The sequence below is a fragment of the Typopeltis vanoorti genome, chromosome 23 (genome assembly GCF_054136105.1).
Source record: "Typopeltis vanoorti isolate ZY-2024b chromosome 23, IOZ_Tvanoo_1.0, whole genome shotgun sequence".
In the NCBI taxonomy this organism is placed as follows: Eukaryota; Metazoa; Arthropoda; class Arachnida; order Uropygi; family Thelyphonidae; genus Typopeltis; species Typopeltis vanoorti.
The window spans coordinates 28,283,239-28,306,151 of NC_143571.1; the positions used below are offsets into that span (position 1 = coordinate 28,283,239).

The 22,913-nt window shown below is 36.4% G+C and overlaps 1 protein-coding gene across 2 annotated transcripts in view; it reads left to right on the top strand.

Annotated features, from left to right (window-relative positions):
- The window catches only part of whd (carnitine O-palmitoyltransferase whd), a 297,210-nt gene that overhangs the window by 12,246 nt on the left and 262,051 nt on the right, over positions 1-22,913 (top strand). For both annotated transcript variants that reach the window (XM_090412567.1, XM_090412568.1), the window contains exon 2: positions 14,664-14,820. In XM_090412567.1, coding sequence (XP_090268693.1) covers positions 14,680-14,820 — 141 coding nt within the window. In that variant the 5' untranslated portion in view covers positions 14,664-14,679. The remainder of the gene's footprint in view (positions 1-14,663; positions 14,821-22,913) is intronic.

Genomic DNA, 22,913 nt, shown 5'->3' on the forward strand with positions numbered 1-22,913 from the left:
CCCCAGTTCCAGTTCTTTAAGTACCTTTCAGTAGCTTAAATTATCATGGTTGCTGCAAGTGGTCCAGGAGGCTTGGTACCTTTGGACACCTGGTTTGAGACATTAGCTTCATGTTACCAGCGTTACATCTCTGGGCTTCTTGTGTCTGAAGCACCAGCAATGTACAACAAGGGTGACACCACTGGCATGGGGGGGGGGTGGTACAGGAAGGCTGTCTCAATTTGTAAATGACTGCCCAAGGTGCCAATTTCATGCTGGTGGCCCCTCCAGGATATCCACATGGTGACAGAAGAGGCCCTGGATTGACTTTCTGGTCTGTAGCTACAGGTCAGTGTCCTCATTGACCTGTAGCTGCTTTTGCCATAAAAATAAATAAGTAGCTTGAATGCATGAATCATATCACTCCTGGTTTAAAACCAGATTGCAGATTATTTGCCCTCAGACTATCTTCATAAATAATATTCTACAGTTCCAGTATCATTTTTGTTATCCCCCCCCCCATAGTTACTTCATCAGATTCCAGTAATCAGATCTGAGCACATCAATGCAGATGTGGTTGAATCAAGTCTTTATAATGGAATTATCATCTTCACCTCTTATCTCTGCTGGTGAATGGCCTCATCAGCACTATGGTAGTCCTTGGGTTGTTTTCACAAACTTTGTGGTATGTCCTCTTTCAGATTTGTGTTTTTTATTGCTCACCAAGATACTTTGCTTCTTCAACATCTTCCATTATAGCTCTAATAAGAGAGTATGAAGTCTCTCACTGTTTATTAAACTGACATCTTCATTTGCTTATTCAGCTTTCCAGCCTCCTGAAGAGCAGCAGTGCTGTTTACTAATAAATGCTTCTGAACTTCAAATTATTTGGGAACAACTGTATATATCCTCTTAATCCAGTGACAGCTTCATATCATTGTCATAATGGTTGAACAGTATTGGTCCCACTCAGTGGCATATTTAGGTATAGGCCCAGGCCTAGTTGCAAATTTTGGGAGGCAGCGAAAATTTCCGGGCTCTCATTTTTGTAATTATATTTATATTACGAATTTATGATATAAATCAACATGTTCATTAAATATGGGGGGGGGCACTTTCTGCAGGCCTAGCGGCAGGAAATACCTAAATATGCCACTGGTCCCACTACTGAATCCTTTGGAACCACTCCCTGATACGTATGCACAAACACAACTCATATCTATCAGAAAGCCAATTTACAATCTATTCTGTTCACTAGATATCTTAATCCACATGTTCCCACTTAAGTATCAACTTATCATAACTCTATCAAATGTATTTGCAAAATCCTGAAAAATGATAGTGTATTCTTTTCTCTCATCCACTATTCTTGTTACTTTATTATAAAACTCAACCAGATTACTAAAACAAGAACACCCCTTAATAAATCCATGCTGGCCTTCATCATTGAAATTACTCATCTGCTTGATTCAGTATATGGCTTCTTATTGATGTTTCCACAATTTTAACAACCACAGGAAAAATACAAACTTGTTTGTAATTTAATATTTCCATTCTCCGCTACCCTCTTGCAATGTCACTGCCTTATCCTCCTACTGTTTAGGAACTTGCCCGATTGCAAGACTTTCATTAAACAGCCAGATCGCTGGCGTAGTCATGTCCTTAGCACACTACCTTAAAGCATGTGGCAAAATTCTTTCCAGTCTCCTGTTGCCTTACTGACATCTAGAGTATCAGTAAGATGCTCACTTATAATCCTATACCCCCCCCCTCACTGGTCTCTCTCTAGGAATAAAACTGGCTTTGCCAGAATGAAACATCTTCATAAAATGATCATTAAACAGTTCTACTTCATCTGCATTGATCTCTTGTTTTCATCTGCTAAGGTCATTCATCCACAATCACTTCTCCTATGATATAATGAAAGAACTTGTGATTTTTCCTTGGAATGCTATGCCAGTCTCCTTTTGTAAATTATGTGTCTTTATACGTTTTCCATAACTTCTTTTTTCATCTTCAATTCCTGTTTGATTTCTCTAGTCATCCATTTTATTCCAGATTACTTTATCACTTTTTTTTTTTTTTTCACTTGAAGCATGCAGTTTGTCATTGCTATTAACAAATGTTTCTCAACCACCTTCGATGCATCACTGACTTCTCTTCCTTCTGTTGTTGAAAGCTTTTTACCTTGGTTGTATTATATGAGGTGTGGCTATTAAATAACAAGACTGGTTGCAAAAATGGTTTATTATTACAATTGTACAACTTGATTGTTATCCCCTTCAACATACTCCCTCCTCTATCTGTACACCTTTGCATATGAATTTTCCATTGTTGGAAGCAGTGCTGCAGGTCATCGGGTGTTATCTGCTTCAGTAGTGCTGCCGTTTTCTCCTTTACCTCATTCACTGACTGAAAATGAAAATGGGGGCCCCTTCAATGTGGATTTCAACTTTGGAAAAGAGTAAAAATCACATGGAGCTAAGTCCGGCGAGTTACTGAAGGTCGAGAAAACGTTGAAGATGACGAACAACCTGATACCCAGTCACGGTAGGAACCAAACAAAACGTTGTGAAAATTAATGAAATTGTCCACAACGATTGCCGATTAAGCATTCGGTCAACCAACATTATTACCTTGATGTTCTGGCCAAGCTGAAAGAATGAGTGAGGAAGAAGCGACCTGATCTGCAGAAGAACAATGCTTGGATTCTCCATCAGGACAACGCTCCAATCCACAGTGCACTGTCTGTAAAGCACTATCTGGCTGATAAGGAGATCCCAGTGTTGGATCATCACCTTACTTGCCAGACTTAGCTCCATGTGACTTTTGCCTTTTTCCAAAGTTGAAATCCGCATTGAAGGCACCCATTTTCAGTCATTAAATGAGGTAAAGGAGAAAATGGCAGCGATACTGAACCAGATAACACCTGATGACTTGCAGCACTGCTTCCAACAATGGAAAATTCATATGCAGTGGTGTATAGATAGAGGAGGGGAGTACGTTGAAGGGAATAACAATTATGTACAACTGTAATAATAAACCACATTTTTGCAACCAATCTCGTTATTTAATAGCCACACCTCATACATTAAAGATACCAAGAAATTATATACTTCGTTTTAATCCTTCACCCAAGGAAGTAAAACAATGTTTTGTGTGAGAAATATATTCACATTGTGAGCTACTTGTATAGAGACTAACGACTTCGCATCACTTACCTTAATATAAATCCCGTAATGCTATACATAATGGGAAGGGCCACCACCAAAACCAGTTTCAATCTTTATTGAGGTGGAACAGTATGTTCAAAACCTCCAAAATTCCAAGAACTGGTGACCTTTAAAAGGCCACTGTCCAGTATCTGCAAACTTGGCAGTTCCTCCAAAAGGGGGTCACTGTCCAAAGTAGCTGACAACTGATTGTCTGGAATCTCTCAAGCTCTACCTGATAACTATGCTGAACTCCAGCCCAGCACAACCAGAGGCAAGTCTGCTACCCCACCAAGGATTTACTCGGCGAAGTGGCAGACAAGTCATCAGAGCACATCGGGTGTTGTTCTTTTCGGTGAACAAACAGAAGCTCTCTTCTGTCACAGAATCACGTCCTTCAATGGGAGCGAGACCTGGGAGAGATCCAGACTGGTTTCGACCTTTATTGAAGTCTCATCAGTGGGAGCCAGACCTGGGAGAGATACCAAAGTTGAAGTAATGCAGAAGTCACACACACATATATATATATATATATATATATATATATATATCATATACAAGTAGCCAAAAAGTAATAAAATTCTCTGAATGAGAGAAAGATGTTAAAAGTTTTTTAACCTTGATTCTCCTACACATTAAAGATACCAAGAAATTATATACTTGGTTTTAATCTGAGATTTAATATAGTTTTAATATAGGATTCATACTAAAGCAAGTGATGTGAAGTCCTTCGTCTCTATATATAAGTAGCTCAGATGTAAATATATTTCATGTGCAAAACATTGTTTTGCTTGCTTGGGTAAAGGATTAAAACTAAGTATATAATTTCTTGGTATCTTTAATGTATAGTAGAACCAAGGTTCTACTTGCAACATCTTTCTCTCATCCAGAGATTTTTATTAATAAGTTCTAGCACCCTTTTAGGCTACTTGTATATGAGATATATATGACTTCTGCATTACTTCAACCTTGGTATTCCCGTGTGGTGGCCAGGATAAGAATAGCCCCAATGTAGCTCATGCATGTCACACGAGGTGAATAAAATGGATATCTTGGGAGGGTAATGGATGGCAATGCTGTAGCCAATGAAGTTCTAACTGAGGCTCGGCTATTGCTGTTATCTTCCTGCCATGATCAGAGCTTTTAGCTCAATAACACTCCAGCCACACATTTTCTTCAATCAGATGAAGGGATAAAGAGTCAAGGACTCAGTCCAGCTCAAAAAAAAAAAAAAAAAAAAAAAAAAAAAAAAAACACCTTGGTATCTCTCCCAGGTCTGACTCTCACTAATGAGACCTAAATAAAGGTTGAAATTGGTCTGGGTAGTGGCCCATCCCATTATGTATAGATTTTACACGTCCAAAAGGGTGTGTATGCACTTGGCATTATGGGATTCATACCAAGGCAAGTGATGTGAAGTTCATTATCATCTATAAGTAGCTCAGATGTGAATATATTTCACATGCAAAACCTTGGGTAAAGGATTAAAACCAAGTATATAATCACAATTGCATTCTCTGATGCTTATAATTTTTATTTTAGACTGATCATGCTTATTATCATTATGAATTTAAAAAAAAAAAAAAAAAACTGGGTTTATAAACTTGAAAGGTAAAATTTACAAGGAATTCCAAATTCTTTTTTTTTTCTCTTTTAATTTACAGTGTTTGTAAATTTAATATTTTGCCATAATGTACATCCATATCGACAGTATAATCAGGTTTTAAAATTCAGATTTATCATAATGATGTTTCTGATTAAATGTAGGTTAAAGTAAAGTTAAATATTGATTGGGAATAATTTAATGGATTATAGAAAGATATTAATATTTTCTGAAGTCAAATAGTTAAGAATAAACAATTAATTAAGAAAATAATTAAATTAAGCAAATAATTAATAAAAAATAAAATAAACTCACCAACTAGTATTTGCATGATATTTTAGTCTAATGCTCTTTTCTTTTGGTAATGTTGATATGTTATCGAACTTTGAAGTTTGATATACCACCAAGTTTACATTTTGATATATGGATGATGTGTCATTGTACTATTTCACTACAGTACTTGTTCAAGACTTTGTACTTTGACTTGCACTATATATCATATTATCTGAGTATTTTATTTTTGATCTAAGCTTTTTTAGTCTATTATCAATATAGAGTGCAAAGTAATTTTTTGCATTATAAACATTTGATAATTAGAAATGATTACATGTGAATAGGTCATCATTAAATGCTTTATATAAGTAGTGCCTATATTTTTTGAAAGTAAGAAATTTTTCTTAAAAAAAAAAAAAGAAATCAAAAGTAAGAAGGTAGGCCTAAGGTTCTATTTCCTCAGAATTCTTGAGATACCAGTAATGCTGGGCACAAAAATTCTATATTTAACATTAGAGTTATTAGGATTCAGACTGTAAGTGTCATTGTGTTGGATCTTCTAAAGATTAAAATTATTAGCTGCACTCCTTTTGATAATGTTTAGTTCTTCTTGTAGGTTATCAGGATTGGAACAGATAAAGTGTATGGTATTGAAGGGTTTTGATAATACCAGTTTTTTATGGCAGGTGTGTGTGTGTGTGTGTGTGTGTGTGTGTGTGTGTGTGTGTGTGTGTGTGTGTGTGTGTGTGTGTGCAGAATCTTGTTGAATATACTGAAGCAAAGGTCAGTTTTTGATATACAGAACTGGCTAGGGCTTTGGATGGAGAGTGTGAGACTAATTTACATATTTTTCTTTTTCCATAGTAAATTTGATGCAAGGATGTAAAGTTGTTGATACTGTATACAATTGGTCTCCGTATACAATAATAATAACATATTATTATTGTATATGGGCACCTCCATGGAGTATATGACTCATCATGGGGCCCCAAACTATCAACACACCTTGAAACAACCATTAACTGATAACTGATTCAGGCAACCAATTCCATTCATTTACCACTCTCCAAGCAAAAAATCTAGTCCTTACACTCTTGCTAATCATACTCTTACCCAACTTCAGGTGGCATCCATTATGTTTTGCCCATAGTGTTAGCCTATTTAAATCATGCTGCAAGCTCTCTGCATTACCTTGATTAACTCTGCTCTTCCCAACCTTACATCATCAGCAAACAACTGAATATTCCCTTCAAATTATGTCCTGTATCATTTGTAGGATTCTGTAAATGATACAGGAAATATCATGGATTCTGTTGCTTCATATGTTGAGCTACTTTTTGGTACTTGTACATCAGCCACCTTTTTATCCATATCACCAGTTTCCTATCCATTCCCATTTGTTGCAGTTTGTATAACAGAGTTCCATGTGGTATCCTGTGAAATGCCTTTGCAAAATCGAGCAATATCATTGTGTAGCCATTCCCTTTATCCAACCTAGTTGTCATTCTGTTATAAAAAGGTTAGTAGATTACTGAGGCATGACTTCACAAATCCATGCTGTCCTTCATAAATTATCATTACTAACTAATATAATAACGGAATTAACTCGTCAATTATTCGTAGAATTTTTACCTATCACAGGCATCATCAGTACAAGTACAAGGCTAATTAAACAATAACTGTTATATTCACAAAGCGCCACTTAAGTAGCTAAGGTTAAATTTCCTAAATTTATTTAAATTATTATTATTATTTTTTTTAATTTTTTTTTTAATTATTTAAATTTAATTATTAAAAAATTCTACGAATAAAGAATAATTGATTATATAATAGTTAGTAATATGTCTACTCAGGGTATTTCCTTGCTGAAACTTATATATCGAGACTTCACAGAGAGTCTACTTCCAAACGATGTGCCAGATACGCTAAAGTATTAGTTAAGAAGGCGAATTGCATTAACAGAATAATATTCCTAAAGCGATGTAAGTTGGCTCAGGTTATTCCTACCTGCTGTAAACTAAAAGAAGTTTTTAAGTCTCAAAGAGCCCATCGGATTTATTTAAAAGCCAGTAGGTCACTGTTAAATTGTCAGCTACAAGAAGCAAAGAAATCTCTTGCCCTTCTGAACAAAGAAATAATAGATATCAAGAATGCTATAGAACCAGTATTAGAGACTGAAAATTTTAACACCGTTTTATGCATTTCATCAATGTCATACCGAAAGGTTTTTGATGCTTCCCATGATAGATTGAAACGCAAGTTTGATTCACTGGTGAGCCACCCCAAATCTAGCAATACTGTCATTGATACAGATAGAGTAGTGAACAACGTATCAGGCCGCCCACTGACAGACAGCGAACATTTCGTTCTGTCAAAAGGGCATAATTTTGCCGTTGCTCCGAATAAAATACCTATAATAGATTTTTTCCATAGTATAGACAGAGGTATTCAATCCTTACCCTAAAAAACAGCTAACAGAACAAGATTTGAGTGTGCAAAAATTCTTTTTAACGCCAAGCCTCTGCTGCCGAACCTATCATATGCTGGACAAAAAGCACTAAATTCACTAAAAAATAACAAGAACCTAATTATTACGAAAGCTGACAAAGGGAAGGCTGTAGTCATCCAAGACAGAAGAGAATATGAGAGAAAAATATCACTGTTACTCCGTGACTATTTGACTTATAGGCCCCTCACTTCAGATCCTACTGGTAGTCAAATAAAAAAGCTTAATGCCCTTATAGAAAAAATATCGATATGGAATGAAAATGAAAAGAAAACACTAAAGACTTCCTTCGGGTGCCCACCGAGATTATATGGTCCTCCAAAAGTACATAAGCCAGGAATTCCATTAAGACCGGTTGTAGACTGTATAGGTTGTTCCACTTACAAAATATCAAAATTTCTGTCAAATTTACTTCTTCAACTAGAAGGACTGCTACATATATAAAAAAATTCTGTGGACTTCAGAAATAAAATTTCCGATCTGCATCTAGACGATTCAAAGATTATGATTAGTCTAGATGTTGTTTCGCTATTTACGAATGTTCCGTTGGTGTACAGTTGGTGTAGCATAGAATTACTACACCAAGAATTTCCTCCAGACATTGTCAAATTATTTGAATTTGTAATAAAGTCCGGTTATTTTTCCTTCAAAAACCAACAAATCAAAGGGATAGCAATGGGTAATCCAATATCTCCTGCTATTGCCAACTACTTCATGGAGCATTTCGAACAGCGTATCTTTAACAACATTACACCCAGACCTAACATTTGGTTCAGATATGTGGATGACATTTTTGCAGTATGGAAGTGCACCTCAGAAGAACTACAACTGTTTCAAAAATTAATGCACTTCATCCAAGGATCCAGTTCACCCTAGAAGTAGAAGTAAATAAGCAGTTAGCATTTCTAGACCTCTTGATTCTTCGCCAACCAGATGGTTATTTACAATTCACAGTCTATAGGAAAGAAACTCATACAGGCCAGTACATCCATGCTGAATCACATCACCATCCCAGCCAAAAGGCAGGTACTATAAAAACACTAATTCATAGAGCCCACTCCTTTTGTTCTTCAGAACTTTTACAAAAAGAATTACAGTATATTAATTCCTCCTTCATATCCAATGGCTATAAGAAGTCTTTCATAAAAAGAGCTTTAAGTAGTCATGCTCCAGCATCCTCTTCAAGTACAGAAGAACCTACACATATACCTATCCCCTATATACAAGGGGTTAGTGAACACATAGCTAAGGTGCTAAAACCACTAAATATCTGTGTGGCTTTTCGACCCGTCAGAAAAATCTCCACTTTCCTAATGTCTCCAAAGGACAAGCTCCCACATCTCAGCTATCCAGGTGTCTACCAGATTCCCTGCTCATGTAGATTATCATATTTTGGACAAACAGGAAGATCTGCTCAGGTCCGATTAGAAGAACACCAGTCGTACATCTAGTAGCTTGAACCCGAACAGTTTGGAATTGCAGAACATGCCATCAACTCCAGACATAGAGTTAAGTGGAACAAGACAAAAGTCATTCGCAAAAGTCGGTTCCTAATGGAACAGCTATACAAAAAAACGTGTGAACCATTACTTCACTCCCCTAACCTAAACAGATGGTTTACATCTCTCCCCCCCCTGTGGGAGATGGTACTTTATAAAGCAGCAAATCTTTCCTAACATATAATTGTGTGTGTGTGTGTATATATATATATATATATATTTTTTTTTTTAAATTGATAATTGAATAATTAAATAATTATTATTTAATGATTAAATAATTAAAAAAAATAATTTAAATAAATTTAGGAAATTTAACCTTAGCTTTGACCAACCTTAGCTACTTAAGTGGCGCTTTGTGAATATAACAGTTATTGTTTAATTAGCCTTGTACCTGTACTGATGATGCCTGTGATACTCAGGTGAAAATTCTACGAATAAAGAATAATTGATGTGAGTTAATTCCATTATTATAATAGTTAGTAATATGTCTACTCACGGTATTTCCTTACTGAAACTTATAAATTATCATATTCTTATCTACCCATTACTGAATTAATGCCCGAGATACTAATTGGTCTATAATTTGCTGTCACAAACTTAGATCCTCCTTTATGTAAAGGAATTATTTTGCCCTCCTTCCACTCTCTTAGGACTTTGCCAGAGCAGAGACTTTAAGCAGCTTAGTCAAAGGCATCACTATTTTCCCTGCACATTCTTTAAAAATGGTAACTGATATCCATTCAAATTCCACAGCTGTATTTGTATTCCTATTCTACAGTATGCTAGTGCCTCCAATTCTTTGACCTCTGTTCTCCATCTCTGTCATAACAGTATCTTCACTTCGATGATATATCCTTGCAAACTACTGATCGCTCAGTAGCTCAACAATTTCATCCGTCTTTGTTACCATCTGCATTCATTAAAGTTATCCTTCCATAGTCATTCTTCCTTGTTATGTAGCAAAAAATTAAAAAAAATTCTTTGGGATTTCCTTTTTGCCTATTTGGCTAATTTCTTCTCATAATCTGATTTTACTTTATCATACTGGTCATGGTCCCCTTTCTTGTGTGAATTAGTTGGTTACCTTCCTCATGTACCCTCCACAACATTTTCTTTTTTTTTCTGTAGCTCATGCTTAATGATACTACTCATCCATTTAATTCCTACCTGTTTTACTCTCCTGACCTTGGATATAAGTTTGATATTGCTTCCTCCAGATATCTCTTGAAACTCCATGCACTGTGAACATCCTTTCCTTGCATATCTTTATGTCATGGTATTACTTCAAGCTGTCTCCTAAGTATATCATAATCACCTGCCTTGTAGTTCCACACATTTATGTATTTAATTTATTTAGATCATATAAACAATCTGTTCTTAGTTTCTTTATGGCATCATTGTCCTCTCAGCTTATGACTTCATTCAGTAATGTGTTCAGTTTCTTAATTTGCTATTTGGAAGGTTATGGTTGATCTCTTGGTAAGTAATTCTATAATAAGAGAAGTCATTTTTCTGTTGTATTCAGAGGAACATGACAATGACAACAGCTGCTATTTTTTGCATGTTTTTTGTGATCACTAGGTGGTTATTGTCTCAAAGATATCAGTGCCTTAAATTCAGATTCTGACAAGCTGGGTGGAGGACGTTTGGCTTTTATTAATATAGAAGCAACTGAAAACTGTAAATTATAATTGTTTTAATCCATACCCAACCATAAGCAAACAAAGTTTGCATGGGAGGTATATAGAGGGTGTTGACTTCACATCAATTGCCTTATTATTCCACCATGCACCACTTCTTTTCCAATTAGTATTGCTGTACATTATGGGAAGGGTCATTACCCAGACCAGTTTCCACCTTTATTGAGATCTCATCAGTGGAAGCTAGACTCAGCAACACTTATTTCTAGCTCCTGCTGATGAGACACCAGTAAAGATTGAAAGCTGTCTGGATAATGACCGTTTGCTGTGATGGAGTAGAGTGGCCTTCTTCCAGCATATTATGGCTGGCATCCAAAACATGGTCAGCAAGTCTTGAGTGGCTGAGTAGTGAAAACAGATATAGTTCAGCAATTCTAGTGTTAGCTCTCCTGCTTGTTTAGCCATAGTAGGATATTTTACAGAGCCTCTGTAGCTCAGTCGTTATAGACAAAGCCCTTTGGTCAGAAAGACCTGGGTTTGATTCCCATCATTGATGCGAGGAACTTTTATCTGATCTCTTTCAATGAAAGATGAGTTACCCGGTCTCATACAGTGATGGTGGTTTTTTCACCCAGAAACTCGGGTTTTTCGCACCCCCCCCCCCCCCCCCCCCAGAACAGGCAAACCAGACCCCGTGAACACATGCATTTACAGCCATAGGACCAACCACTTTATCCTCGAGACAGTTATGGTTGCAAGAATAAGAAACCTTGACACCGTAAAAAGCAGAAGAGAAGGATTAAGAAAGAAGGATATTTTACAACTACAAGAAACCATGTAAACACCTGGCCTGTGCCTAGTATTTTTAGTGGATAAGGAATGCTGATTTTTTTTATATGTTCTATAAGTGGTTGAATGGTTGTATTTTTTTAGAATTTTAGTAAGTATTTCAGATGTGTCTTGGATATATGGAATAGTTGATAGCTTTAGTGTAATCGGTTCTGGAGATGGGGAAGGGGCATGTAGTGTAATTTGGGGATTTTAATATTTTTTGGATATGGTGGGATAGCCATTGGCTAAGAAGGTTTTGTGAATGTGGTCAAGTTCTGTAGAGAGAGAACACTGTTAACTAAACCAATTAATTTAACTAATACCTCACTTCTTTCTAGTTCATTAACGGATTATCCAATCTCATTTGCTGAAATTTAAATACTGCTTTACTATAGTCATTCTTGCATCTGTCTTCAAGAAATCTAGAAGGGTATATGCATTTTCCTGCTGTTGCAAATCTACTGTTGATTATCACTATATGATTATAAAATGTAATTTGATTATAAAAACCAGAACCAGTCAAAATAAATAAATAAATCCTTCCATCTACTTGCAGACCATATAAAAAATTAGCATCTCTTATCCTCCCCCACCAAAGACCAGTGACAGTCCCTAGACCAGATAGGTGTTTACCAGGTCCCTTGTAGTTGTAAACAATCTTATTATGACCAGACAGACAGAGTTACTCAGGAGACTTGTTGGCAATGTTTTGGATACCCGCCATAGGATATGTTGGAAGAAGGCCACTCTATTCAATCTCAGCAAATATAAATACACAAACTTTTCCCTCAATCTGCTTCTACCTTAAGGAACTACTGAAATCTCAGCAAATTTGGGAAGCTCTCATCCTCCATCTTTCAGGTTTCAATAGCCAAGTTATCCCACTAGGGGATGCTATTTAGGACTTCAGGCTTACTGTATTTATTCGAATATAACTTGCCCTCATGTATAACTCACACCCCTGATTTTACTTTACGAAAAAAAGAATTAAAATGTTTCACATGTAGTTTGCACATGAAAAAGTCAAAGTTTAAAACTTGAAGAAATTGCCATAACATATGAGTGAATGTTATGACAATTTCAGATATTTTGGAATTCATTTGAAGAGAATGAGAATCGGCATTTCAACTCAACAATCATCGGCTTGTCTTTGTCATTAAGTCAAGCGATCTTTTGTTAATACTGCACCAATCATATGCATAGTGATGGAGGGAGGAAATGTGTTAGTGAGGGCATTGACTTCTACTCGATCTTGGATTGTGCAAGAATGGATTAAGATTAGGAGACCAACATTAGAACTGTTGGGCAACTGGATTTTGAGATCTTGGGACATGATTTTGCCAGAAATAATTAATTTAATTACAGAAGCATTGTCACTAAACGATCAAAATATATTGCATAAATAACATTGATAATTAAAATTTAAATGCATTCATTTTATAAATAATGTGACAATTCTAAATTGTAATGAATACTGAGAATTTAATTATAAATGTCAATTTAGTTTTTTCCTGAAAAACTTTAGTTTTTCAGAAAAAATTGTTATTTGTTAGTTTCTGAAATCCCCCACTATTTTTTCTGAAATCTTGCACCACTATTTTTTAACTTTAATTTTGGGGAAAAAAATACAATACTCTCAGTTAACATACTTCAGCCTCATTATATATTATGTTCCCTGATAATGGAAATTTGACTTTTGAAAATTTGAAATTAGAAAATTGGAGGGCATAGAAGTCAAGGAAAATATGGAATGAATGAGACAAACAGGCCACTTGGCATGAAAATGTGGTGAAGTTTTCTGGATAGTGTGCCAATTTTGTGGCAAGAAAAATGTTCTTTCCATATGAGACTGACCGACCCCCTTCAATTGAAAAGTTCTTACCAAAATTCTTCATATCCTAGACTGGATGTGAACTCTTTCCAATCAAAGGCTATCTTCATTACTGATTGAACTTTATTCCATTCCATATGTTCCATTATTTGTATGAAACTATATTGGAATATGTTTCTTTCTGCACATTGGAAGATGAATATGTTCTATGTGTAAAATTTTGAAGACTGAGAAAAATAGAATTTATTTTTTATTTTCATAACACTTTTGACTTTATTTATTTCTCAACAAATAGTTGTGAAATTATGGGAATGTAACAGAGATCTGTATTTAAGTTTTGTAGATCTGGAAAAGGCATATGGCAAGGTGCCAAGAGAAAAGTTATTCAAAACACTATTGCATGGTGTGAATGGGGCATTAGTCTTTATTTGAGTTTGTAAGTCAGCAGTTAGAATTGAAGTAAGTACAGGAAGATGGTTTAATGTTAAATCTGGTGTCAGACAAGGATGTACATTATCCAATCTTTTATTCATTATCTTTATGGATCACATTATGAAGGAAAGTGGTATTAAACCTGATATCAAAATTGGAGATGTTAATCTCAGCTCTTTGCTTTATGCAGATGTTATACTCCTAAATAAATCCGATACAAGTCTGCAAGATTCCCTAACTAAATTGAACAACTGTTGTAATATATATGGTATGAAGGTCAACAATAACAAGGCAAAGAGAATGAAAATAGGCAGAAGCATTGAAAATATTAACTGCATTTGTGCATAAAGAACCTATTGAACAAGTAAAACATTTCAGTCTTGAGTCCTGAGAAAGATTAGAGGCATGAACAGATGGCATTAATGACAATATCATATTAAAAACGAGGATGTTAGGAAAGAACTTGACATTGTTAGCATCCAGGAATGTGTTAGCAGCTTGGCAGGAAAAAGACTCAGAGGAAGACCAAGATATAGGTGGATTGATACAGTAAAAAGTGCCTTAGAAGATAGAAATATAAGATCTGATAATGATAGACTTGACAGGTAATAGATTGATTTGGAGGAAAATTGTAGATAGGAAGTTAGTAAAGATGTAAGTTTCATGTAGTAGTACTCTCATACCCTGTACACCCCTTGAGGGTACATGTCAGAAATTTGATGATGATGATTATTTGTGACATGGTTAATGTAGGCTGCACTATACTGTATTTAGAGTATAACTGTTATGCACACTGTAGTTTTTAGTTGTTTTACTTATTCTTTGAGTAATTCTTTATTAATAATTTAATTTTTTAGCATAAAAAAAAAGCTTATGGCAGAAGCACATTCAGCAGTTGCATTTAGCTTTACCATCACTCATGAAGGAGTTAATATTGATTATGATAGAGAAGTTCTTCATCTTGTTTGGCAGAGTGGACTACGTTCATGGAGAAGACGTTTCACTCGATTTAGGGTATGATTTTCACATATATTTGCTTAAAAAAAATTACATTCATATTAAATCATTTTTATTTAAAATTGTGATGATTGATGATTTTTTTTAAATTTAATAAATAAACACAAATTGATAATAAATTCACTTTGGGACTATCATTGTTGAATCACATTGCCATAAAATATTATTATATTATCAGGTTTCCATGGATTAATTAAGACTCATATTGAAAGTTCTTTATAAACTGTTATGTCTATCGTACTTTGGTTTTAGCTAGTCACGATCATTGCACTAATCATAACTATCTTCACATCATTTATTATTATTATTATGGGCTACTCCAAAGAGTCCCTTAGACTCATCAAGGGAGGCCCTAAACATCATATCAAGTCCAACTATTCCACTCATTGACAACTCTCAAAACAAAAAACCTAGTCTGATACCCTTGCTAACTACACTCTTATTCAGTTTCCATGATGCCCCACCCCCCACACACCCAGTTCTCCTACCATCAGGCCTGTTCTGAAAAATTTCCTCTGAATTAATCTTGTAAAAACCCCCTCAGTAATTTGTATGTCTCAATCATATCACCCCTTATCTGCCTATCAACCAGTTTCTGTAACCCACAAATCCTCAATCTGTTCTTGTAAGGTTCATTCCATGGAACTGCTGCCATCTTTGTTACTCGCTTCTGGATCCTACTATACCTCCTCTCCATCAGGAAGAAACCTTGGCATCCAGATCTGGACACAGTAGTCAAGATGGTGTCTTATCAAGACTTGGTATAGAGTAACAATAACCTGCTTGTTTCTGCTCGTCAAAGTATTCTTCAGTAACCAAGAGATCTGATGAGCTGATTTAGCCACTTTTGCTATGCGCTCGACCAAAATTTAATTCCCTATCCACTGACATAACACTTCCAAGTCTCTGGCTTTGTCAATTGCATGGAGTACAGTTCCACCAACATAGTGTATAGCTGGCAGGGCTGCCGAGAGAAATTTTTGAGCCTGTGACAAGTCTCTGGTCTGGGCCCCACTTAAAAAAGTGCATCACTTTTTCAATATCTTGGCGTTCTTCCATCTTCAAATATTTCAGTAGTAAATGCTTGTTTTTTAAATCTTATTTTACCTTCTCACAATCCCTTTTCTCCTTTCATTTTTGATTTCCAGATTTATGATGATACATTTCTGTTGGTCAAATTTTTATTATTAAAAATATAGTTTTAATAATTAAAAAATTAAATTAATAAGAATACTTACTTTTATTTTTAGCGCACGGCCTACACTATACAGTTGCACACTTTACAAACAATCACAAAACCTTCGTCTATCAAAATACTAACGAGAACGAAGCGTTCTGGCAGGGAACATTACTGTGAATGCAATTACTAGCTAGTGCAGCCGACTGCAACAACCTTGCATGAACACCCATTGACATCATCACCCGCTATAACTACAGGGATCCGCGCCGAGAGAATCAGTGTCTTCCGGACACTCATGGTGAGCTAAAGAGCTTAGTCGTCTGTCTAAAACAAAACACAGTATCATTCCCGATATGCCATTATCCTTTATCATTGTTGTATTATTATGAGAATTAAAGCCATGCATTATAAACAGAGGGGGCCCGACGGTCGGGCCCTTTTCGGTGCCGGGCCCGTAACAACAGTCTCAGATGTCATCCCCTCTCGGCGGCCCTGATAGCTGGTAATCTTTTCATCCCAAAATACATAACCCTACACTTTGCCACATTAAACTGACATCCATTTTCCTTTGCCCAGTCTGCCAATCCATCCAAATCGTCCTGCAAAATTTTGACATCATGTGTATTAACTATTGCTCTACCCAACTTTGCATCATCAGCAAACAACTGAACAATTCTTTTCAGATCCTTTCCTATATCATTAATATACAAAATTCAATAATAGCAGTCCAAGAACAGAACCCTGTGGCAAGGCACTAGTCACAGGCTTTCTTTTGAACTCAGCTCCTGAATAAACTACTCTCTAATATCTCTCCATCAACCACCTCCCTATCCACCTCACCAACCCTATATCCATCCCTATATACTGAAGTTTACTTATTAGAATTCCATGTGGTATCCTGTCAAAACCGTTTGCAAAGTCCAGCAGTATCACTGTAAATCCATTACCTTTATCCAACTCAGCTGTCACTTGATTATAAAACGTGAGCAAGTTATTGAGGTATGACCTTCTCATTACAGAACCATGTTTCCCCCATACAGTACCCCATTTCCATCTCTCTATTTCTGTATTTTGCTCTTAACCAATTTCTCCAATACTTTGACAGCAACTCCTGATATGCTGATCGGTCAGTAATTTGCTACATCAATCTCGGAGCTTCCTTTATGCAGTGGAACTTCCTTTATGCAGTGTTTTCCTCTCTTTCCACCCTCTCAGAACTAAATACCCGAGCTGAGACTTCATCCTCATCATCATCATCAAATTCCTGCCATGTACCCTCAAGGGGTGTACAGGATATGATAGTACTACATGAAAAAAAATTACATCATTACTAACTTCCTATCTACAATTTTCCTCCAAATCAGTCTGTTACTTGTCAACACTCCAACATTATCAGATCTTATATTTCTATCGTCTAAAGCACTTTGTACCGTATCAATCCACCTATATCTTGGTCTTCCTCTGGGTCGTTTTGCTGCCAACCTGGCAGAGAACACTTGTTTTGCTAATCTTTCCTTGCCCATTCTGTTTAAGTGACCATACCACCTGAGATTAGCTCTGCTAATGCATTCCTGGATGCTGACAATGTCAAGTTCTTTCCTAATATCCTCATTTTAAATATGATATTGCCATTGATGCCATCTGTTCACACCTCTAATCTTTCTCAGGACTCTCATATCTGCGGTCTCTAGTCTTTGGTCAAGTGTTTTACTTCTGACCCAGCTCTCAGATCCATAAGTTAAAGCTGGTTTGAACACTGTCTTGTATACAGCTAATTTAGTGTTTCGACTAATTTCTCTCTTATTCCATATGAATTTATTCAACTGACTTCCCACCATACCAGCTTTGCTGATTCTGTTGTCTATTTCTATATTTAATTTACCATCTTCAGTAAAAATCGTGCCTAAATAGCTGAAATGTTTTACTTGTTCCACAGGTTCTCCATTCACAACACAGTTGACATTTTCAATGATTCTGCCTATTTTCATTGTCTTTGTCTTTTTATTGCTGACCTTCATACCATATCTATTACAACAGCTATTCAATTTAGACAGAGAATCTTGCAGACTTGTAGCAGATTTATTTAGAAGTATAACATCATCCGCATAAAGCAAAGAGATGAGATTAACATCTCCAATTTTGATATCAGGTTTAATACGACATTCCTTCATAATGTGATCCATATAGATAATGAATAACAGAGGGGATAATGTACATCCTTGTCTCACACCAGATTTAACATTAAACCATCTTCCTGTACTTCCTTCAATTCTAACTGCTGACTCACAACTCAAATAAAGACTAAGTATTGCTTGATATAATGCCCCATTCACACCATATAACTGCAGCGTATTGAATAGCTTCTCTCTTGGCACCTTGTCATATGCCTTTTCCAGATCGACAAAACTTAAATACAGATCTTTGTTATATTCCCTTGCTTTCTCGACTATTTGTCATAAAGTGAAGATCTGATCCTGACAGCCTCTATTTGGCCTGAATCCAGCTTGTTCTTCACCAAGCTTTTCTTCCACAATTCTTCTCAACCGTTTCTCAAGTATACTTGCATAGATCTTGCCAGGAACACTCAGTAGGAAAATACCTCTGTAATTCTCACATTCAGTTTTATTTCCCTTTTTATATATGGGTACTATGAGAGCTCTACTCCAATCATCGGGAATTCGTCCCTATGTCCAGGCTTTCTGAACTATGCAGTGCAGCCACTGTAAGACTCCCATAATACCACCATACTTCAGCATTTCTGGTCGAATATCATCTACTCCTGCTGCCTTTCCACATTTTAAGCTTTTGATGGCTTTTTCTACTTCAAGTATGGATATGTATTCCTGACTGCATGCCTGGTCAGTGTTTTTTACCACTGTGCTGTCATCACTGCTTGTTTCATTTAGCAGTTTTTCAAAGTAATTACTCCATACTTCAAGGATATCTTTTTCTCCCATTTTCATGTCACCTTTATCATCTCTAATTCCTTTTATAGCACTCTTTCCTCTATTCTTAAGCTTCTTCAACAACCTCCAGAATATTTTGCCACCTTCTTGATATTTATTTTCTATATTCTTGCCAAAGTCCTCCCATGACTTTTGTTTAGCTAGTTTTACACAGTGCTTAGCATTCTTGCATTTGTATCTATATTCTCTAAGAGCACAAACTGACTTATTTGACAGGAACTTTTGGTATGCTTTCTTCTTTTCCTTCACTGCCTCTTTAACTTCCTGTGTCCACCAGGGAGTTCTGATTTTTTTTATCCTTACAGACAACCTCACCACATGCCTTTCTGGCAGAATCAATCAATGTTTTCTTCAAAGTTTGCACTGAATCTCTAAGGTTTGATTCCTATTCTCAAACTCTTTCATTTTCTTTTCAATAATCTTTCTGTACTTTAGTCTACAGTTCATATCTGAGAGCTGCTCAACTTTTATTCACTTTAAAACTTTCTTACATGTTATTCTTTTCAATATGAAATTCAATTTTATCCTGCTCAAGACTAAATAGTGATCACTTCCAATTTCAAATCCTCTTTGCACTCTGGTGTCCTGCACCAGGGAGAAAACATCACTATCAACAATAACATAGTCAATGAGACTTTTCTTATTCCTAGCCTCTTCTCTCCATGTGAATTTGTGCACATTTTTATGTTGGAACATGGTGTTAGTAATAACCAGTCCATGTCCTGAGCAGAAATCCAACAGATATTTGCCATTATTATTAGCTTTGCACTTTTCTCCAAATTTTCCCAAAATATTTTTGTATGTCTCACAATCATTTCGTACTCTGCTATTTAGATCCCCAACAAGGACCAACTTTTCATTTTTCATTGTGTTAGTTGCTTTTTCTAAAGCCTGAAAAAATTCCTCCACTTCTACCTTAGTAGAACCTTCTGTGGGACCATAGGCACAAATAAGTCTCATTGTCCAGTTCCCCATTCTCATATTTGCCCACAGCTCTAGTAGAGTAGAGCTGAGACTTTGATTAAACAATATGGGCAAGGGCACTAACAATTCCTTCACAGCTTCACGTAAAACTCGAACTTGTATACCTTCCAATTATGCAATTGTATTCATATTAAGGTTCTATAGTATGCCATGTACATCTATTTCATTGACCTCAGTTCCCATATAAGCCTTTGACTTTCTCATTCCTGCAATATCACCACTTGGATGATATACTCATGCAAAGTGCTCACTTAGTAATTGTACTATTTTGTCTGATTCAGTTAACTCCCTACCATTGACATTCATTAAAATCATTCTGCCACAAACATTCTTTCTTTTATTTGCAGCATATCGAAAGAACTGTTTGGGATTATCTTTAGCCTGCATTGCTAATTGCCTTTCATACTCTGCATTTGCCTTACAACACTAGTTACCCTCTTTGCTTGTGCTTGATGGTCACCATTTTTCTTAAATTCTCTCCACAGTTTTTTTTTTTTTTTTTTTTTTTTTTTTTTTTTTTTTTTTTTGCAGCTCCAGCTTAATGATGATATTCATTCATTTAACTCCCACTTGATTTGACTCCTGACTCTAGGTATGCAGTCTGCCATTACTTCCTTTACACACTCCTTTTCCACTTCCCATGTACTATCAACATTCATCTCTTGCAGCTTTACATGCCATGGCGCTGATCCAGGCAATCTCCTGAGCTTGTCATACTTACCAGCCGTGTAATTCCACATATATCCCATCTTAACTAAAATTCCACACATTTGGCCACCTCCCAGGTCAAGACCATACGATCACTCTCACCAGTTGGTGGCAACGTATTCATATTTGTTATAGACAAATTCTCAGATGCTGGATTAAGCACTCTCAAATTCCTAGTATATTCCATCACATGCTGTCTTAGTTAATCTATGTTGCCTTAATTGAAATCCCCCATAATAATTACCTGTCCTCCACTCATTGAGTCTGTTTGCCGATTCATACTATCTCTATCATTTTTCCATCTCCTGGTCTTTAGCAGCATCCAACTGTGTGTGTGTGTGTGTGTGTGTATATGTGTATATATATATATATATATATATATATTTTTTTTTTTTTTTTTTTTTTTTTTTTTTTTTTTTTTTTTTGCTGCCATCCATCTCACACCAGATAGACTCAGATGCGCTATTTTCACTAACCAGTTGTTGAACTTCTGCTATCTTTGGTTGCAGTTTTGTAGGCTATCATCAATAACACTCCCCCCCCCCCATTCTTTTCTCTCTGTCCTCCCTGAACACACTATACCTTTCACATTTTATCCCACTTACTATATTACATCTTTTGTTAGCCATGTCTCACTAATCCCAGTAACCTTTAGCCAGGATGAACTAACCAATGCCAAAAATTCCTTCTGCTTGTTTTGTATGCTCCTGGCTTTAGTGGCAACATAAAGTGTAAAAGCCCCTTTGGCTCACTGTTATCCTGATGCTTTATATTAACTATCCCATTCTGGTTTGTTGCCAGTGTTATTAATTTATGCATATTATACACATTTTTACTCAGCTGCCTCACTAATGTCTGCATATCCATTCAACAGCTTCCCCTCCTAAAAACTTTAGTTTCCCTAATTCTGCACATCCACTTTCACTTCATTCAACAACACTTTTTGCAGTCTCCAAACACCAAAACCATTTAGATGCAAAAATCCTTCTTGTATGAGTCCTTTCAAACTCAATCCACAAACTCCACACCACTCTTCTTGCATGCCCTACGCATCGAGTCATTCACTATTATGGCCCTCCTTCTCAGCTCAAGTCTGTCATACCGTGACAACAGACTCGCTATCTTAACTCTGTCACCATTTTTTTTTGCTACTTCCAGTAATTCTTTCATGCCCTCTCATGCCATTGTTTTCTCCTTTCAAATTATTCATTCCAGCCAATATGATCATCTCTTTCACCTTACTCTTTTTTGCTCTAAGAGCTTCACTAACATCATTAATTAGCGTCATGTAATTCATTAATTAATATTACTTCCTGAAGAGTAATAGACATCTCATTCTTCTGCTCAGCTCTTATACAGTTTCCAAGAATATCTGTTTGTGCTCCCCAGTCCTTTTTGATAATAATTTTATTAATTAGATTATGACATGCTGTCTCTCTCTCTCTTATGCAGCTCTCTCTTATTTCACTTGTTTTTCTTCCTTACACCTCACTGTTCTCTCCTTATGTCCAGAATCCTGAGCTTTTTCACTCCATTACCTAGTTGATGAAATGTGCACACTAGTCCAGCTGCATTGTGATCTTCTACAGCTTTTCCCACTTAAGTAAGTTCGCTGTTTGTGATGAGTCTCCTCCACAACTTCCTGTCTTGGACTGTAGCCACATCGAAGTTCTTCATCCTCAAGTCCTCCTCCACCATCTCCCTCCATCTCTTCTTTGCCCATCCACGCTTCCTCTTCCCCTGCACAACCATCTGCATGACCTTTCTTCCCACATACTCTTCTTCCCTCCTCATCACATGACCAAACCATCTCAACCTTGCCTCCTGTATCTTTGCTCCTAAGTTCGTAACTTTCACTGTTCCCCTTGCATAGTCATTTCTCAGATGATCCTTTCTGGTCACACCGCACATCCACCTAAGCATTCTCATCTCCGCTACTTCCATCCTGCTGATGTTATTTTTCCTCAGGGCCACAGTTTCCAAAGCATACGTCATAGTTAGTCTCACTGCTGTCCTATAAATTTTGCCTTTTAGATTGATCGGCAACCTCTTATCACATAGCACTCCAGCCATCTCTCTCTCCAGTTCCTCCATCCTGCTTGTATCCTGCATCCCACTTCCTTCTCAGCCTCACCATCCTCTTTCATTGTTGAACCTAAGTATCTAAATTCACTGACCTTCCTGATGATATTTCCTTCCAGCTCCAGATCTATCTCCTGGCTGCCATCCACTTTGCAACATATATACTCGGT